The 17,114-nt window shown below is 40.6% G+C and overlaps 1 protein-coding gene across 5 annotated transcripts in view; it reads left to right on the top strand.

Annotated features, from left to right (window-relative positions):
* kank1a (KN motif and ankyrin repeat domains 1a) overlaps positions 1–17,114 on the top strand; it is a 77,674-nt gene that overhangs the window by 31,733 nt on the left and 28,827 nt on the right. Inside the window, exons 1-2 of one of the 5 annotated variants that reach the window (XM_038298285.1) lie at positions 13,240–13,370; positions 13,777–13,823. In XM_038298285.1, the coding sequence (XP_038154213.1) occupies positions 13,796–13,823 (28 nt within the window). In that variant the 5' untranslated portion in view covers positions 13,240–13,370; positions 13,777–13,795. Of the gene's footprint in view, positions 1–13,239; positions 13,371–13,776; positions 13,824–14,845; positions 14,865–14,968; positions 15,100–17,114 lie in introns of those variants that run through there. The other 4 variants (XM_038298283.1, XM_038298284.1, XM_038298280.1 and 1 more) reach the window with 4 other exon arrangements.

Here is a 17,114-nt window from a genome sequence, read left to right as displayed (position 1 = left end):
GATGTCTGATCCTCAACCATTTCAGGTTTTGAAACTTCCTGCTGTTCAACACGTTCTTCAGAAACCTTTTGGTCATTGACGGTTTCTTGCTGGGCGGCTGCCTTTCTCAGCATTGCTGCTTTTTTCCTGTACTTACGTTTGGCTATCTTAGGTTGCTTTTTCTTGTCCCTCTTTCGGACCTGATTTTTTTGTGTTTTAGAGACTCCTTTTTCTTGAGTGACCAGCTGTGGTTCAGAAATCATGGTTTCATTTATAGAATTATCATTTCTTGAGGAATCTGTCTGGACCTCAACTATTTGCAGTGTTAAAACTTGTTGCTGTTCAACATTTTCCTCAGTCGCTTTTTGACTGTCATTGGTTTTTTGGTCAGAGGAGGTTTCTTGTACGTTTTCCCCTTCAAATAATGCTTCTTTTCTGATCTCACTTTCAGACTGTTTAGATAGACTGGTCCATTGCTGATCCCTACTGTGTTGTGTTTCCGAGACCTCTTCCTTTTCACAATTTACCAATACATCTGTTCCTGTTTGTGTTGAAATCATCTGATGGACAGGTGATTCAAAACTGATTTCCAGTACATCTGTCTCACTTTGTGTTAAAACATCTTGAGCATGGACTGATTTCAGCTTTGGGCTTTCCTGTAAATCTGTCTGAGTTTCGTTGGAAACCATTTGCTTCTGCAGGTGTCTTTGTTCTGAGACAGGCTGCTCCTGGTGTTTGAGTTTCTTACTTAGCTCAAGATTAATGTTGAACATCTCGCTGGCTTCTTTTTCGGTGACAGGTGGAGGAGAGGTGTTCATATTTTCTTTTGTTGAAGCCTCCACTTGAGTTTTTCCCAACGTTGAAACATCTTCCTTTTCAACTTTTTCCCCACAAAGACTTTGTACTTTAAGTTCGTATGTTTCTATCCAAACTTTGAATGGTACTTTTTTCTTTTTGTTGCGCCTAATAGATGGCTTTTGCTCCCCTTGTTTATCGGTGACCTGCTGTGAAACCATTTGATCACTCGGGGTTTGTGGCTCAGAAGCAGGAAAAGTAAATTCTTTGATGCTTTCTGAGGTTTGACTTGCTGAAAGATTCTCCTTCTGGATCTCCATAGTCTGGTTGGATGTCATTGTACAATTGTTTAAATACTAAGATAAGCACTTTTTTCGCAAAGCAATAAGAACTGAACTCAGAACTTGATGTAAATGTTCAACAGTGTTTTAAAACAAAGCTGAAAGTTGCTTTAAGCTGCGAAAAAAATCTGCACGTGAAAAGGTCTGTACCATGGAACTGCAAAGCTGTTGTGATACAATGACCTATTCTGACTGGCTTCTAAAGAATTCTGCCATTCTACCCTGATGACATCATACAATTCCGCATTTTAATTAGGTTCACACCCACCCACCCACAGACACACACACACACACACACACACACACACACACACACACACACACGTTGTGTCATAATATCCTTGTGGGGACCTTCCATTGACTTCCATTAATTTCCCACTAATTTATATGGCCTAACCATGACCCTTGCCCTAACCCTAACCATTACCGACACATACCTATCCCTAAACCTAACCTAAACTCAATTCACACCTTAGTCCTAAACCTAACCCCCACCCCAAGAAGAGAAACTTTCCTTATGGGTACCAGTTGTTGGTCCCCACAAGTACCTATGAGTCCCCAAAATGTAGCATATTCCTAGGAAATTGTCCCCACCAGGTATTAAAGACATGGCCACACATTACACACACACAGACTGTACCAGAGACTGCACCTGACCCCAGGCTCACACCGACTCCGGTCTTACCGGTGCGGTGGGTGCGGCGCTGCAGTGATTCCAAGTCATTAAAAAGATGTAAACCTCTCTCACCGCCTGCTGAGCTGTCCGGCTGCGGTTACCGAGACACTCCGGCGCTGCAGAAAATTCAGCAAGTAAGCTATCCTTGCGGCGTGCCGGAGCCCTCCGCAACAAGCTCTCGCAAATATCCTTATTTGGGCCGTGTTATCGCGTGAAGTTACGTGAACTCAAGTGAACTTCTGTTCTCGTGAATTAAATCTCCGGACCTGTTGCCAGAGCCGCACCGCACCATAGTCAAAAGGGCGGTGTGAGAGGGGGTGTGCGGGAGTTGCGGTCTCCGTCGGCTCGGTAACCGCACCGGAGCCAGTGTGAGCAAGGGGTTACCTGCACTACCTCAGCCTGGAATATACTATTGCTGCTGTTTTTATTGCTTGTATTGTAATGTCTATACTCTATATTTATCTTATCTTCTTTTACATGTTCAATATTAAATATTGAATGTTAACGCTAAATGTCATATGTTCTTTGTACTGTATTTATTAGTGACTAGGGTGACCATATTTTCATTTCGGAAAACCAGGACACCTTGGAGCGGGGGCGGGAAAGGGGGTTAGTACGGGTTTGGGATCTTTGTTCCCATGCACTCACTTAACATAGGCCTACGTAATCCTACAATAACATTATATTTACAGTTGATTTATTAAAAATGCTTTTCAGTAAGATTCAACAGCAATAACTCCAATAACAAACGATAATTTTATTCAAAATGTATTCATTAAAAATGCTTAACAATTCCTGTAATGAATAAATAGCACAATGAAAGAAATAATGTATCATCATCAGGATTTGCTCCGTGATCAGAGGAAATGTTACTTTGCGCCGAACAGTGGTGAAAATTGGAAGTTCAGTTTAATATAATACAACTCTGTGAATAGTTGCGTCTGAAATGAATGAAAATAGTGGTTTTAATGGTTATAGAGGCAGATATGTGGCGGTAATGTTTGGTTTATCTAAAGCTTTTAATCTGTTACTGTGTAAATGGGTTTGGCTGTAATTTAAGGACAGATTCTAATAGATCTACAGAGTGGGAACTATTTAATTTTTTTATTGCTGTTTTGCACAATATGCTTAACTAAGTATTTTTTGTTGTTGAATATTAGAGATTTTGTAGATATATTTTTTACATACATTGTTTAGATTTACTTATATATTTCTAACCCTTTTATAGAATAGAAAATCCCTTTATTGTTCCACAATGGGCAAATTTACAGCAGCAGAAAGATTATTAAAAATGGTCACACAAATGTGGACCATTAGAAAAAATGTATAAGAATAACATAATAGGGAAGAGTTAAAATATAAAAAATACAATTCTGTAAAGTGTTTTATCAATATAAAACTGGAGAATTAATAACCAATATGCAGCTATGGACATTTTTACAGTGATGGATATTTGAAAATAGCAGCAACATTAGAGATGTGCAGAATGACAGCAGCAGGTTATTTAACTGACTAAGGTTTCTATCATTACATTTGATTTTATTTGTTCCTGCTCCCGGTGGTTGGAATCTTTATTCCACTCTGGATTCTTGTGAGTGTAGTCTTTGTTCACTTTACCTTTTTAAAAAATAAATAAATAAACAGTTTTGAAAACCTCGGTATTCATTCTTTTCCTGCTTTGTGTGTCAACTTTCACGGTTGCTAAGCAACAGAGCATACGGCGGTAAAACCCGCCGAAGGGTGGACCTGTTCGAATTTACAGCCAAAACTCTTCCGGCCTCCTTATTTTCAAGGACTTCGAAGGATCCAGTCTAGGTAGACCGCGTCCTTGGAGGATGCAGCCCAGGTTTTCGAACAGAGCCTCTTATTATGAACAGGGCTGCCCGCACTGAAGCGGCTCAGGGATTACGTCACACGCAGCGTCGTGCGCAGTGCCCTAGTGCCTGTAAATTTAATGGTCCAATTAAGGTAATTTGAAAAATCAGGACATTTCCTCACTTTCTAAAAAAAACCCGGGACGCCCGGGACAGGACGTGAAATACGGACGTTTGGTCACCCTAATATACAGTATATCTTTTAGCATGTTAAGTATAAATATATGCTATCATTTTATCTTTAAACCTTTTACTTTTTCAGGTTGTTTTTTTTTTGGGTTAACCTCAGGTGTTAACGTCATGATTGAATTATTAGGTTACAGGCTTGCGTGATGAGCTGCTGCAGAACAATGTCTTCCGTGTGTTTTGGTCATTATGGTTCTCAGAGGGCGCCGTGAGCAGAGTCTATACATGTTCGTGAAACCCGCCACCATTCCCACAGCATGTCCGGCTCTCCCTGGCTGTAATCCAACACTCTGTGACTCATTACCAACATAAATGAACCAGCAGTGCGAATGTTTGGGGGTGGGCTGAACAACAACAAAAGTCTCATCAATTCAGACAAGGTTTGCGGGTTCCCCATAACATTCCTGGAATACCTATCATCCGGTAACGGGATGTTTGTGTGGGACACAGATAAAATTTCAAAGTTTTTAATGAAACATGTTTTCAGTGAATGTTTTTCCTCAGGTTTTCATGCAGCTGTCAGTTTAATTAGCTTGTCCTTTTTTGTCATGCTGCTGGAGAAAGGTAGGGGAGGACGGAGCGGTGGATCTTATCGGCCCCTGTGTTTTAGGTCAGCTCACTTGGCACAAAAGCAAACATGGGACCACCTCAGAAAGGGAGGGGGCTGTCCTACAATACTTCTTTTGGGTAGACAACAGGAAACTTTAGGAGGGTCCGGGTCATGCTGTTGATACAGACCGATCAATGGAAGCTCAGTGTTTCCTGTCCAAGAATACCAGTGTTTTTAAAAGGTTTTTAAAGTTTGATCTGCTGGATGTTTGGATTGTTTCTCTGGAAATGGACTGACCCTTGTTCAATTCAGTTAATTAATCTGAAGTGGAGCAGAGAAACCATTTAAAATCAGTGTATATTGATAAATTAACTGTACTATGGATTCCCTAATGTGAGTGATGGATAAGTTGGGTTATGCTGTCATTCACTTAAACAAATGGTCTTACTTTGTGTTGTCTTCCTGTTATTACAATGCATAGGTTTAATGTTTTCATAACAATTCAGTCCCAAACACATTTGACATATAGTTACTGTAATTGTTAGGTCAACAGGTCCCCTTAATGCTGCATGAAGTCTGAAAAAATGCATTACCCATCCCGGTGAAATGATTGAGAGATGGTTCCACCTCACATCTGTGCACGCTTTTAATGAACGTATAGAAATGATAAACTTTTAGTCCTGGCACTCTGACAACATAGAACTACATTATAGCTACTGTGCTTTCTGACAGCAGGATGGTAAAGTGGTTCTGATTAACTCAGAAACCCGGTTTTTGACAGTCTTTTCACTTCATGATTGTTTTCCTACAATGCTGCTGGACATTAAGCAGGAATACTACATGCAACAAACACATTTGTGGATCAAGAGCACATTTTAGTCAATATTTCAAAGGCCATGCAACTTTTAAATTAACCAACACAATCCTCTTTTGGTTGCAGACTATTCATTATAACAACCTTCTGAGGTCCTTTTAATCTGAGTTCCCACTGAGAAGAACCCCCCCATCCACACACCCCCGTCAGGTGGAGTAGTTGGTGTTCACCAGCCCATAGCTCCTGTACGCCTTTGTGACTCCACTCAAGAGCTAAACAAATAATTGGCTCCAGCCTGTCTTTGGTCGAGTGCGGGGTCGCACAGACGGGAGCATGCAGAAGAGGTTGGGGGGGGTGGACATGAGAGTCCCTCTATGAAAGAGGGAAAAAGAAAACAGAGGGTAGCTGTTGTATTAAATGAGTTAGTTCAGAAAGAAATCAGTTTTTAATTAAATGCATATTATGCTTTCCCAGCATATTACTGGTTAAATCAGTCCACATTTCAGACACACCTTGTTCCTACACTTTAAGAAACCATGTTGATCAGAAGCAGGCTATGTTCTAGAGGTCCAAAACACATTCTCAGGGTTTATAAAATATTAATCGCATCCATATTTTTAATTTTTGGTTGAATAAAACAATCTATATCCTCCAGAGGGCACTGTTCTTCAATAGGAGGAAACATCAGACAGGGAACGGTTGGAAAGAGTTATGTATTTCTCTGAGAGAACAACCTCTTAAATCTGGCCTCAGGACGGTCCTGTTCAGTAGATTTGTGCTGTAGTTAACTACCCATTTAATAATGGTGGGGATTTTAAAACATTCCCAAGAACTGATCATCGCCTAAAGAAGAAGCAAATGGCATTAAATGTTTTGTTATTTACATCTTGGATTGATTCAAGTCTCCCTCAAAAAGTGTGCAAGTTATTCACCTATTTTTTACCTTTGTTACAGTTTGAATATTTCTAAGTAGCTAAAGAGAACAACTGATTAAGGTGTTCCTCTTTTAATGAAGCAGTTTTGATAAAAAAAAATGTGTTGCTTTTCTAGTGTTTTTGTTTCATAAAATGTAAATAAAATCGATTTATAAGTTTTCTCTGTGCAGAGAGAGCAAGTTGTTGATGCCGTTTTGTTCCCGTTCATAAATCTTGCTCCAAATTCTTTTCGGTGACAACAAGCCTGTGGGGAGCAGCTGTCAGGATAAAACACAGAACCAGATAAAGAACATTCTTTAAATAGTGGGACACAAATCAAAGACACCTATCTGAAATCTATTCTCCCACCCTGGGCTTACTTATGGAAAGCCGGTTTAAATGTCAGCAGGTTGTTATTACTGTTCGACTGTCTCTACACTCCACAGTTAAACGTGAAGGTTTCATTTTATTTGCTGAAAGTCTAACTTTAGCAGCAGAATCCATGTTAATGTTTTTTTGTCAGCTGGGGGGGGGGGGTGTCATATACCCCGTTTACACTACCCTTAAAAAACTGAGCCGAGACCGGTCCGAGCTCAGTAACTGAGATAACTTGTCGTGTGTGAACGGAAACAACCTGAACTGAACCGAGATAGACATAACCGGACCGCGCTAACTGCAGACCAGTTCCCGAGGTGGGTTCGGCTCGGTTTTTTCCTGGCTCGGTTCTCTGATGACAAGAGCGCATGAGCAGAACGCGTCATCGCCGACTGGCTGAACATGCCGATTCACACTCCATTCCAGAAAGTCGGCTTCCCAAAAGCCGACTTTCTCAAGTACATCCGCGCAAGGTTGCTGTCTTCGCCTGACCCACCGCAAACACGGAAGTACAGCAATAATAATCAAGCATAACTTTCTGAATGTGACGGGCGCCGCCATTTTGATTTGCTTGATTCCCTCCTCCTTCGTCTTCTTCTTCTTGGGTTTTACGGCGGTTGACAAACAGCGTTTGGTGCATTACCGCCACCAGCTGCTTGAGTCCCTTCTTCAATCCTAGCAGTAATACCTCACATCGTCACTAGGAGGCGAGGAGTCAAGGAGTCGAGATAACCGAGATAAGTGTGACGTGTGAACGGTCGTCAAAACTGAGCTTGGCCTGGTTACCGATCCAAGCTCGGACCGGTCTCGGCCTGGATCGGTTTTTCAAGGGTAGTGTAAATGGGGCTATAGTAGCTTTAGATGGTTGGCTGATGTAGTTCCGGGTTAGCCCCTCTTGTAGTAGACGCCTGGAGAAAACGGCTTGATGGAGGGTCAGGCCTACTTGTCTGGTTGATTGTTTATTTATGTCGAGCACAGCTAAACATAAAGTTGTTTTTGATGAAAATAGTAACAAAGATAACTCTAAGAATCACATTTAAGAGCTTATATCTAGCCATTGTCCCCTCTTTCAGTTAAGTACTTATCACTTAATTAGGGGTGTCCTGATATCTGTTCTATACAGACTAAAAAAGGAATATTGGGTTATTTCGGCCGGCATCTAAAATCTCCAATATTTTCATGCTGATACAAACACTCTGCCTTTGTTTAGACTTTCTGTAACTCATTGGAGCACAGATAAAGAATATGAGTTGAAGACATGATGACAGAGATGCTGTGGTAGATTTCCATATTTAAAGTTGTCCTCTAGTTTTCTTGGACTTTAATATGATGTTGCACGAGGCCTGTGGCTGCAGCAGAGAGAGAATAGCAGGAAGCTCAAAGTGAAAGCACCAGAATAACTTGATCTGTGATTACACAGCTGAAGCACGGCTGAAGGCTGACTCATCTTCTGACTGTATGAACTGCCAAACTGTTTTTCAAAGCACTTTCAAGAGCTCTGAAGTGTTTTGGTATGAGGCTCATTGCAGTGAAGGTATGGTTTTCATTTGTTTTCGTACGCAAGGTGAAGCGGTTTCTCAAAGTGTATACATTTCTGGCGTCTTTCAATAATTGCTGCAGTGGAATGTGCTGCGTAAAAGTTGATTTGAAAGAAAGAAGCAACTGGCTTTATGCTACCTTGATGGGTGAGTACAGTTGGGGAACTGCTTATTTCAAAATCTAATATCAGATCTATTTTTTGAGCAGTCAAAAACAGCCTAGTGTTGAAAATGGTACAAGAAGAAGAGCTGGATGAAAAACTTCACGAAATGCATATCATCTGTTTGGATGTTTCTATGGCACCTGAGTCTAAGGTGAAGTAAATGTTGGTCTTCCGCAGACTTGGCAAAATGGAAAACTGGAATTTCTATGTTTAAATGTAAAACCTCTGGTAAAACACTATATGGCATGTGTTACTTTGAGCAGATTACCTACTGTAGAAACATGATGGTGGCAGTATTATGCTGTGGGCACTCTGTTATAGCAGAAATGAAGGGCACAGAGTAATCCTGAATTTAAAGTTTGTCAAAGTTCAGAGCATATTGATGCTGGAGTGGTCCAATCAAAGTCCAGTCGGTCCAGAGTTTTCTATTAGACGGTCTGTGAACTGTTAGAGACCCCAAAATGTATCCGTCCACCTAACTCAGGGGTGTCAAAGTCGTTCCAGAAAGGGCCGTGTGGCTGCTGGTTTTCTTTCCACCCAAGCAGTAGCACACCAGACTCCATTCATCTCATCAAGGTGAGTCTAGTCTTAGGCCCCGTCCACACGAAGACGAACCCTGGCCTAAACGCACACATTTTTCACCAAACCAGCCTCTCATCCACACGAAGCCGGCGTTTCGGGGGTCTGTAAACGATCTTTTTTTTATTCAGCCTTCAGAGTGGGAAGATTTCGAAATGCCGTTTTCGCGTTTCCATCTTTACGCTCTAACCGCATATTTTTTTTTACACGCATGCGTCATAGCGTCGCCTCTAAACACGCATGCGCGACACATCACAACAACAATGGCGCCGTTGCTGCTAATGCTACTCACCCTGCTGTCGGGCTTACAACAGAATCTTCTTCTTCTGGAATATCTCCAGGAAGAACAGAGCAATATCGACGACATAGTTCAGCACCTGAATTTGACTTAACCACGAAAATGGACCCGCAGGGCAACCATGTATAAATATTAGTGCCATGCCCAACATTTCGTCGCTTATTTTTGCTTTGGCACCACAGCGCCACTTACAGGCCTTGCATACATTTTGCAGCGTTTTCATGCATTCGTGTGGACGCTCACATTTATTTTACGTCTCCGTCTTTACGGCAAACGTTTTGGAAAATATCAGCGTTTCGTGTTCGTTTTGACTTCGTGTGGACGGGCATAACCTGATGACTTGATGGGATGAATGGAGTCTGGTGTGCTACTGCTTGGGTGGAAAGAAAACCAGCAGCCACACAGCCCTTTCTGGAACGACTTTGACACCTGTGACCTAACTACTATGCATGATTCTATCATAAGATCTGATGTAGAATCCAGAGTAAAGGTTTTATGAGTATCTTTGCAAGGATTCGCATGTTGTTAGTCTAAAGGTAGGGAATGAATATAACAGCCTAGTATGGACTGCAGAAAAGAGGAAGGCACCTCTGGTTCTGTTCCTCTGTTCAGAGGAAAGGTTTTAAATCAAAATGCACCCTATCAGCAACCTGGTAGTTAGTATGAATAAAAATATCCTTTCTAAGAGCAAATTTCATACCTTTTATTCTGCTTTTCCACACAGAAAATAAATTATATGAAATGCCAAGAATTTAACAGTTTTCTGATTCAGGAAAGTTTTCCAAATTTTCTTTTTGTTGTGTCCTTTTCTTTTTATGATCAAGTATCGATTTATTGTCATGGATAGGAAAGATGAATGCTGGATCTGCATGCTGAATCTGAATGCTCAGATTTTGCTTGATTCTTTCAAATATTCTCAAGAATTTAGCAGAGTTTACAAGAATCAAGAATGCTGCACAAATGTTAAGGATAAGATGAAAATCTGAGACATTTTATGACGTTTTAATTTGTTACGCATCTAGATAATTGAATGGAAATTATCTCTGCTTTTGCATCTGTTTAGATTTGGATGTAAGGCTGTAGTACTAGCCCTGAAACTAGAGTATCAACATCAGCTGCTGATAGAAAGAAGACTGCTTTGAAGATAAGAGCGCCCAGGTGGATTCTTTGACCCTGACTGACACCAGCTAGAAGGAGGGAATATGGTCACTGATGCAGGACAAGCTGGGGTCGGTGGAAAACATAGCAGAGGTGTCTGACCTCCTGACCAGTTCTCGGTTCTTTCCACAATATAAATGCTGTGTCTGTTAGCGTATCTCCCAGAGGCTGGAAGCAATACCAGGAGACAGGGCCAGTACACCAGAAAACATGGAGGAGGCCATAGAAGGGCCTGCAAGATGAAGGCATTAAGTTATGGACTGGCCCGCCCGTTCTCCAGACCCCAGACCTGAATGCGATGGAGCACATCTGGGACATCATGTCTCGATCCATCCACCAACTTCAGGTTGTGCTACAGACTGTCCAGGAGTTAGAGGATGTTTCAGTCCTCATTTTGGCACTCAGTGAAATACTCTATAATAAAACAAATCAATATTTCAAGCCAATAGTGTTATTAGAATCAGGACAAGACCTTATTACCTTTGTAACATTAAAAAATTATGGATATTTTTATGGCAAAAATTGTCAATATAATAACAAGAAACAGCAACTTGCCTGAATATATTAAGAACAATAACAAAAGTGCCTCTATAAGACATTCATGAAAAACACTCAGAGAAAGAAACACATTTTTTTTGGTGCAACATAACCTTAGTGGCATTAATGCTGATACTGGTACTTACATTTTTTAGGTTATAAACCTAAATATAATTGTTAACTAGGATTATTACATTTTTAACTTTACTTTTTAACTTTTCGATTAGCTTTTTACCTTTATTCTTGACTTGTTAACTTTTTTTACAAACTTAATTTGGGTTAAAATGGCTGGATATAGATTTTGTGCTTCTAGACCTCACAGAGGGACCTGAGGGACTCCATTAGTAAGGATATGCAAGTGATCAAAAACCGTAACTTGCCCTATAAAGGGACATAACCTCAAAGTTGGATCATCCTGTAGTGTTTTTCCACTTATTTTTGTGTGCGACTCCAAATCCAGGCCTTCATTGGTTAATAAATGGGATTTCTCTTGATGTTTTTGTGCGATTCTTATTGTCAGCAAATTCAACTTTGTAGAGAACAAAGTATTCAGTGAGAATATTTTTATTGATTCAGATATAGGACGTGTTATGTGAGTGTTCCCTTTTTTTTTTTTAGCATTGTTAAACAGCCTAAACTGAACCGGTTTTAATTTGAGCTTTTTCCCTTCATTATAGCTACAGCTTCAGATTTTATTAGGGAAAAACAGTCCTGCTGAATATTCATCACTGGGTGTTGGCTTCATTAGTTTTTACTGCATACAAAACTGCCCTCTTTTCCTCAGTGGAAAAAATTCAGTGGTCCGTATGGTGTTTGCTCAGTTTGTGATTGTTTTTTTTATCTAAATGTTGACTGTCCGGATTGAATTTAAATCGCACAAAAAGGTTTAGTAAAGCCAAAGTTTTTTAGTTGTGGAGGAGAAACTACCACATATCATACTAGCTCTGCTTGTTTTTCTTGCCTGTCATCTCATAGCTCATTAAATCATCAAACCAGGTGTTTTTGAAGCGAGGAGCCGCCTCTGAGGGAAGAGGAACCATAGCCTCAGAAGAACACGCCCGTCATATCTTCGCAAGCTGGATTTAATGTTCTTGTTTCCTTTTTGTATAGCAGCTGACGGCCAGTGAAACCAGTTGTTCTGGTTTGTTTCAGCTGGTGTCACTGCTCAGGTTGGTCTTAAATTCTTGGAATAATTTAGATCTGTTGTTCTTTTTTGAGTTTTTATGGCACTAGTGGCTCGTTTTTCTGACAGTAGGCTGACAGGAAAGGGGGTATGAGAGAGGGGGAGAAACATGCCGCAAAGGATTCGAACCTGGGTTGGCCGCATCGAAGACTAAGGCCTTCGTACATGGGTTGTACGCACTAAACACTGCCCCACCTGCACGCCCTAGATCTGTTGTTCTTCCTTGTTTTTCCTTGTCTCAAAGGTCTCATACCCTCTTAATGCTTTAGATCAGCATAAAGGCTTTGCTTTTTAGTAACAGTTACAGAAAATATGGAGCAACAGGGAGCCACACGAGCTTGGACCAGTTAAAGAGCAAAAATCTACACAATGGTCCATTTGGATAATCGGCCAAATCTTTTTTTCTTTCACCTCAAACTTTTTGAGTTTTGGATGCAGTTATTTTAATTTTAAGGCTTTAGCTCCTCATTTTATGCCTTTAACTTTAAAACTGCAGACATTTAATCCTAAGGACTGATTTTACTGTGCTTTCAAAGCTTAGGACCAGTACTACTCTTTACTTTCCCCTGTTTTTGGGTTGCTATTTATTTTTAAAGGGAAGTGCAACTATTTGTTTCATGCTTTTATCAATTTAAGACCTTCTGAATTATTCCAATCTCAAAGTATAAAGCCAGATAGCACAGTTATTTTTTATGTTATTTTTTTCCTAAAAACAGTGATGTCTGCAATCATTCAGCACTGCTTCAGGGGTCTCTCCTATGGCTGTAATATTAAGGCCTCTTGTTGTGATATTGTTGCTGCTGTTCAGTAAGATCTCTTTCATGTAACAACACAATTTTCTAATCGCAGACGAGCTCAATTTTAGTCGCACTACATTTGAGTTGGTTGGTGGTGATACGCTTAAAGTGGGTTTGCCACGACAGAATGGAGGAGCCAGTTGCAGCTAGCATGCAGATCCATACATGATAGTAAAATTTAAACCTTTTTTTTTACACAAAGGTTACAGTGTAATCCTGCAACAATTGACTGTGGGAAAGCAAGCTTTGAAGGTCACGAGAAACTGAAACCATCAAGTGAAACATCTACATGCTTGCGCTTACTGCAAAGAAACATGTTTGGCAAAATCATGCAACCCTACTCAAAATTATTGTAGTTATATACAAGTATACTTATAAGTAAATATAGTGTTTGACAATTTTTTTTTTTTTGTGGGGGGGATTCACTAGCACTAAAATGCTTCCTCTTATAGGAGGCAGATCGTTTGGCTGTCATCTGAGGAAGTTTTCTAATCTTAGCTGTGAAATCTATCCGTCCGTCTCAGAGGGCTGCTGGCCACAAGCAGACGGCTGCAGCCTCAGCGGTGTTTGCTACCTGCGTGCCCTGGCAGGAAGTTAGGATGAGACTTAAAGGTAAGGGGCTTCAGCTGGTTGTTAGAACAGCAGATCTCAGTGTTGGTTGATATTAACTGGATCGTATCAAAGCTAAGGGCCTGTTCCACATTTCCTACTCTGTGCTTTGCATCCTTTAAAACTGCAGTGTTGCAGTCCACCCACGGGAAATTAGAACTCTAATCCTAACGGCATCTTATTAATGCTTGTGGTAAATTTCATTGCTTTTATTCAGTTTTTTGAGGTTCTCCTGACTATCTCTAACTAAAAGTGGGATTTGTTTGCAGCTTATTAATGACAATATAATAGTTTGGTTAGTCTACAAACTCTTAACAGTGTGTCTCCGTGTATTGATGTTTTTTGTAAAAAAAAAACCAAACAATTTTATCCACCCTGAATCTGAGGATTTCCTTCGTCCTTTTTTCAGGTTTGCATTCTGGCAGCTCATGGAACAGGACACGGGGGAGATGTTTGGTCAGTGTCAACCTGTTTGTGTGTGCTTTACACCAGCATGGAATCTGTAGGATTGTGTCTTTCTGATGGACCTCTCATTTTAGTCCTGAGCAAATTTTACAAATGATAAGCAATCCTGGTGTAAATCTCGCTTTTAGCACTTTTTATATTCATATTTTTGCCAATATTGACTCCTATCTACGAGATCTGAAGCCCCGCTTTCCATTCTGGTGTGTTCCAGCTTCTAACAGCTTGGGTTAGAGTCATAATCAGCTCTACAAAGACATGAGGCGTCCCGTTTATGTTTACGAAGTCAAAACTTGGTCAAATACGACCATGTGATTAAGGTTCTTCAGATTTTCTTTTTATTTGATGCAATAAGCTTTGCTCTTTGCCTGTTCTTTCAGAACAAAGTAACATTAAGAGGATTGAACTAGTTTTCTTATTATAATTTAGAGTTTTCTATTTGTAATGTGAGCGACAAAGCAGCAGGTCAGGAATACGACTTCAGTCTATTTGGGTGTTGGACCCGGTTGGTGCACTCTGTAATGGTGGGTTTATGTGTCTGCATCGGATCTATTATTGAGTGACCTACAGACTTGGCCCGTCCACGGAGTGGGACTGCTTTATTTGGATGCCTACTGTAAACAAGGAAACTTGACCTGCAGCGGTGGGCAGGTTTACATTCAAAGTGACTGAAAGAGCCACTTTATTTTCACACAGCTTCAATCTGATAGATCATCATAACTACTGACACCCACTGATATTCCATCATATTTTACACCTAAAGCATTCAGGATTCAGGAATTCTCATGTCCATCAGTGTTGATGTGCACATGATACCAAAGGTTGACAAAACCTGCTAAACGCTGGTTACAGACACGTTAACACTATCTTATATTAGCTTTGTTTGTGTTATAAACATGCCTGCTAGCATGACGAGTTTTTAAATATTGTGTTTTTTCTGAAAACCTTAAACCCAAAAGATGACCAGAGAAGCTTTGCAGAAGACCTTTGATACAGTCCTCACTGCTATTGAACCAAACTGAATATAACCTGGAGGTGATCCCAAAATAAAATAAAACTTTATCAAACCCTAGAAATATGCTGCCAGCTTCTCTGCTTCCTTATCTCTACAAGTAACTTAATGTGTGTTTTTGTCTCAGTTTGCAGGTTGCATGGTTGTCTGGACTTGATGCATGCCCATTGCATGACTGCAGAGGGTCTTTGTTGTGGGACTGAGAGCACACAGCTGCAGCCATGGCGCAAACGGTGCACTTAAACGGCAATGGTCCAGGTAAACCAGCTTTTATTTCTTACATCGGTTTGTCTTTTTTTTTTTTTCATATTACAAACGGTATCCACGGTGTGGAAGAAGTTCCCTATTTTAAACTGATGCATGCATAACCTGTGCTGATATCCTTTTATGACAGGGTTAATATGATAACACAAAGCAAACCGAGGAGGGGGACCTATATTAGGACACAACTGTGGCCACATTTGTTAACAAGAAAAAAAATGTGCTTTAAAAGAACCTCTTAAAAGAACTGAAGGCGTGCAGCTGCAGGAAGGTTGTAGTTCATAGCTACTAATTAGACTTCTGTGTTTCCACATCACTGCAAGTATGAGCTTTCACCCCTAATCCCAGCTGAAGCAGTCACAAATAAAAATAATACATCAGCATTAGTTTTGCTTTAGTCTCGACAACAAGCCCCCAAAAGAGCTGTAGCTCCCAGTGAGCCATGTGGGGGCAGGCGCTGTTAGATGAATCACAGGTATGAGATATGCTCCCTCTTATACCCTTTCCCACTGGCTGAAAAAAACAGTTTAAACCAAGAAACAATCAGCTTTTAGTGGCAGTGGCAACAGCTCACTGACGCGTGTCTACCCGGATCAAACGACTTGGCGAACGACCCGCACTAACCTTGCCTCGGCTCTGATAAGCAAGCTGTGGGTTGACCCATTAATTTGTGCCCACAAAGTACGGACGTCAATATATTGCGCCAGCCATGCCTGATCTAACATTCTAAAACAACTGTTTGCTTTCAATAAAGATGGTGCAGCACTAGTTAGAGAGACTCGACGGAAAACAGAGCGAAACAAAAAGCCCATTTACTGCGCCCTGGCTTACATGTTGCTCTCCATTGTTTACTTTCATGATTTCTGTCACATTGGTGCGACAGAAATCAAGCTCACCCAGCTTGATTGTATCACCAGACAGCTAGGGGTTAGACCCAGCTTTTACCCAGTTGTAAGTGGGTCGACCCATGTTTGGAAAACACGCATTAAGCTGCTATTTTTAGTGGGAAAGATGCTTTAGTGAAAAAATAAAAATCATCACTGTTAGATAGAGACTCCAACTTCAGTCTCTTGGTGGTACAGGTGCTTCAGAAAGTTGTGGGAATTTCACTTATGTCAGAAATTCAGTTTAATAAGGTGAAGCTTATGTCGAATAACTACGTAAAGAGTAAAATTTTTAAGTATTTCTTTCTGATAGTGATGCTGAAAGGTTTTGGAGCGAATTAAAACCCTACATTTATTCCACTTTTTACAGAAAGTATGTAGAGTTTATGCACTTTCTACTTGACTGTGGCTTTCTGCATGAATTACTGCCTTAGTGCGATTGGGCACGGTTTGCACTACTCTGTGGCGTTTAGGGTCACACCTGTTCCTGGCCAATCAATGCTTTCACGATTGCTGAAGGTACGCAGTCCTCTCCATGAAGCTTGTTGTCAGCAGACGAAAACATTGAAGGGCTCTGAAATACATCAGTAGATGGTTGCAGTAACTTTGGACCAACACCAGAAGATGCATGGCTCTGCAAATCCACTGCGAGTGGGAAATTTTACACCAGGCGTCAAAAAGCTTAGATTCTATGGGTCTCTCCTCTTCAGGCTCTGAGACCTTGATAAGGAATAAATGCAGCAAATACTCACTTGAAAAGATAACTTGCAATTAGGCCCCTGTTCAGCCAGTCCAGGACCAAGACCAATTTCTCAAAGGGAATGCAGAGGCTCTTGTCCTGTGTGACGTTTATTGAAGTTCTGTCTCCAGTTGCATTCCACAAGTCATGAATATCCAGCTTTTATAGCAGTGATTTTTTTTTGTGTGATTTACCCTCTATTAGGAGGCACCATTACGCTCTTGGTTTTGCGTAATATTCAAATATATTGGCCCTAATTTTTTTGGCTCTCTGAATATTCTGTGTGATGGAGATGGACCAAGAGGATTTGGTTAAATTGTTATTGGAATCCCTTTAATATTTTAGCAGCTGGTAAATTCAGTCAATCAAACTGCAGTTGTAGAGATTGA

Source organism: Cyprinodon tularosa, unplaced genomic scaffold (assembly GCF_016077235.1).
Source record: "Cyprinodon tularosa strain WSP-4 unplaced genomic scaffold, ASM1607723v1 ctg404, whole genome shotgun sequence".
Taxonomy (NCBI): domain Eukaryota; kingdom Metazoa; phylum Chordata; class Actinopteri; order Cyprinodontiformes; family Cyprinodontidae; genus Cyprinodon; species Cyprinodon tularosa.
This window is presented reverse-complemented; position numbering and strand designations above follow the sequence as displayed.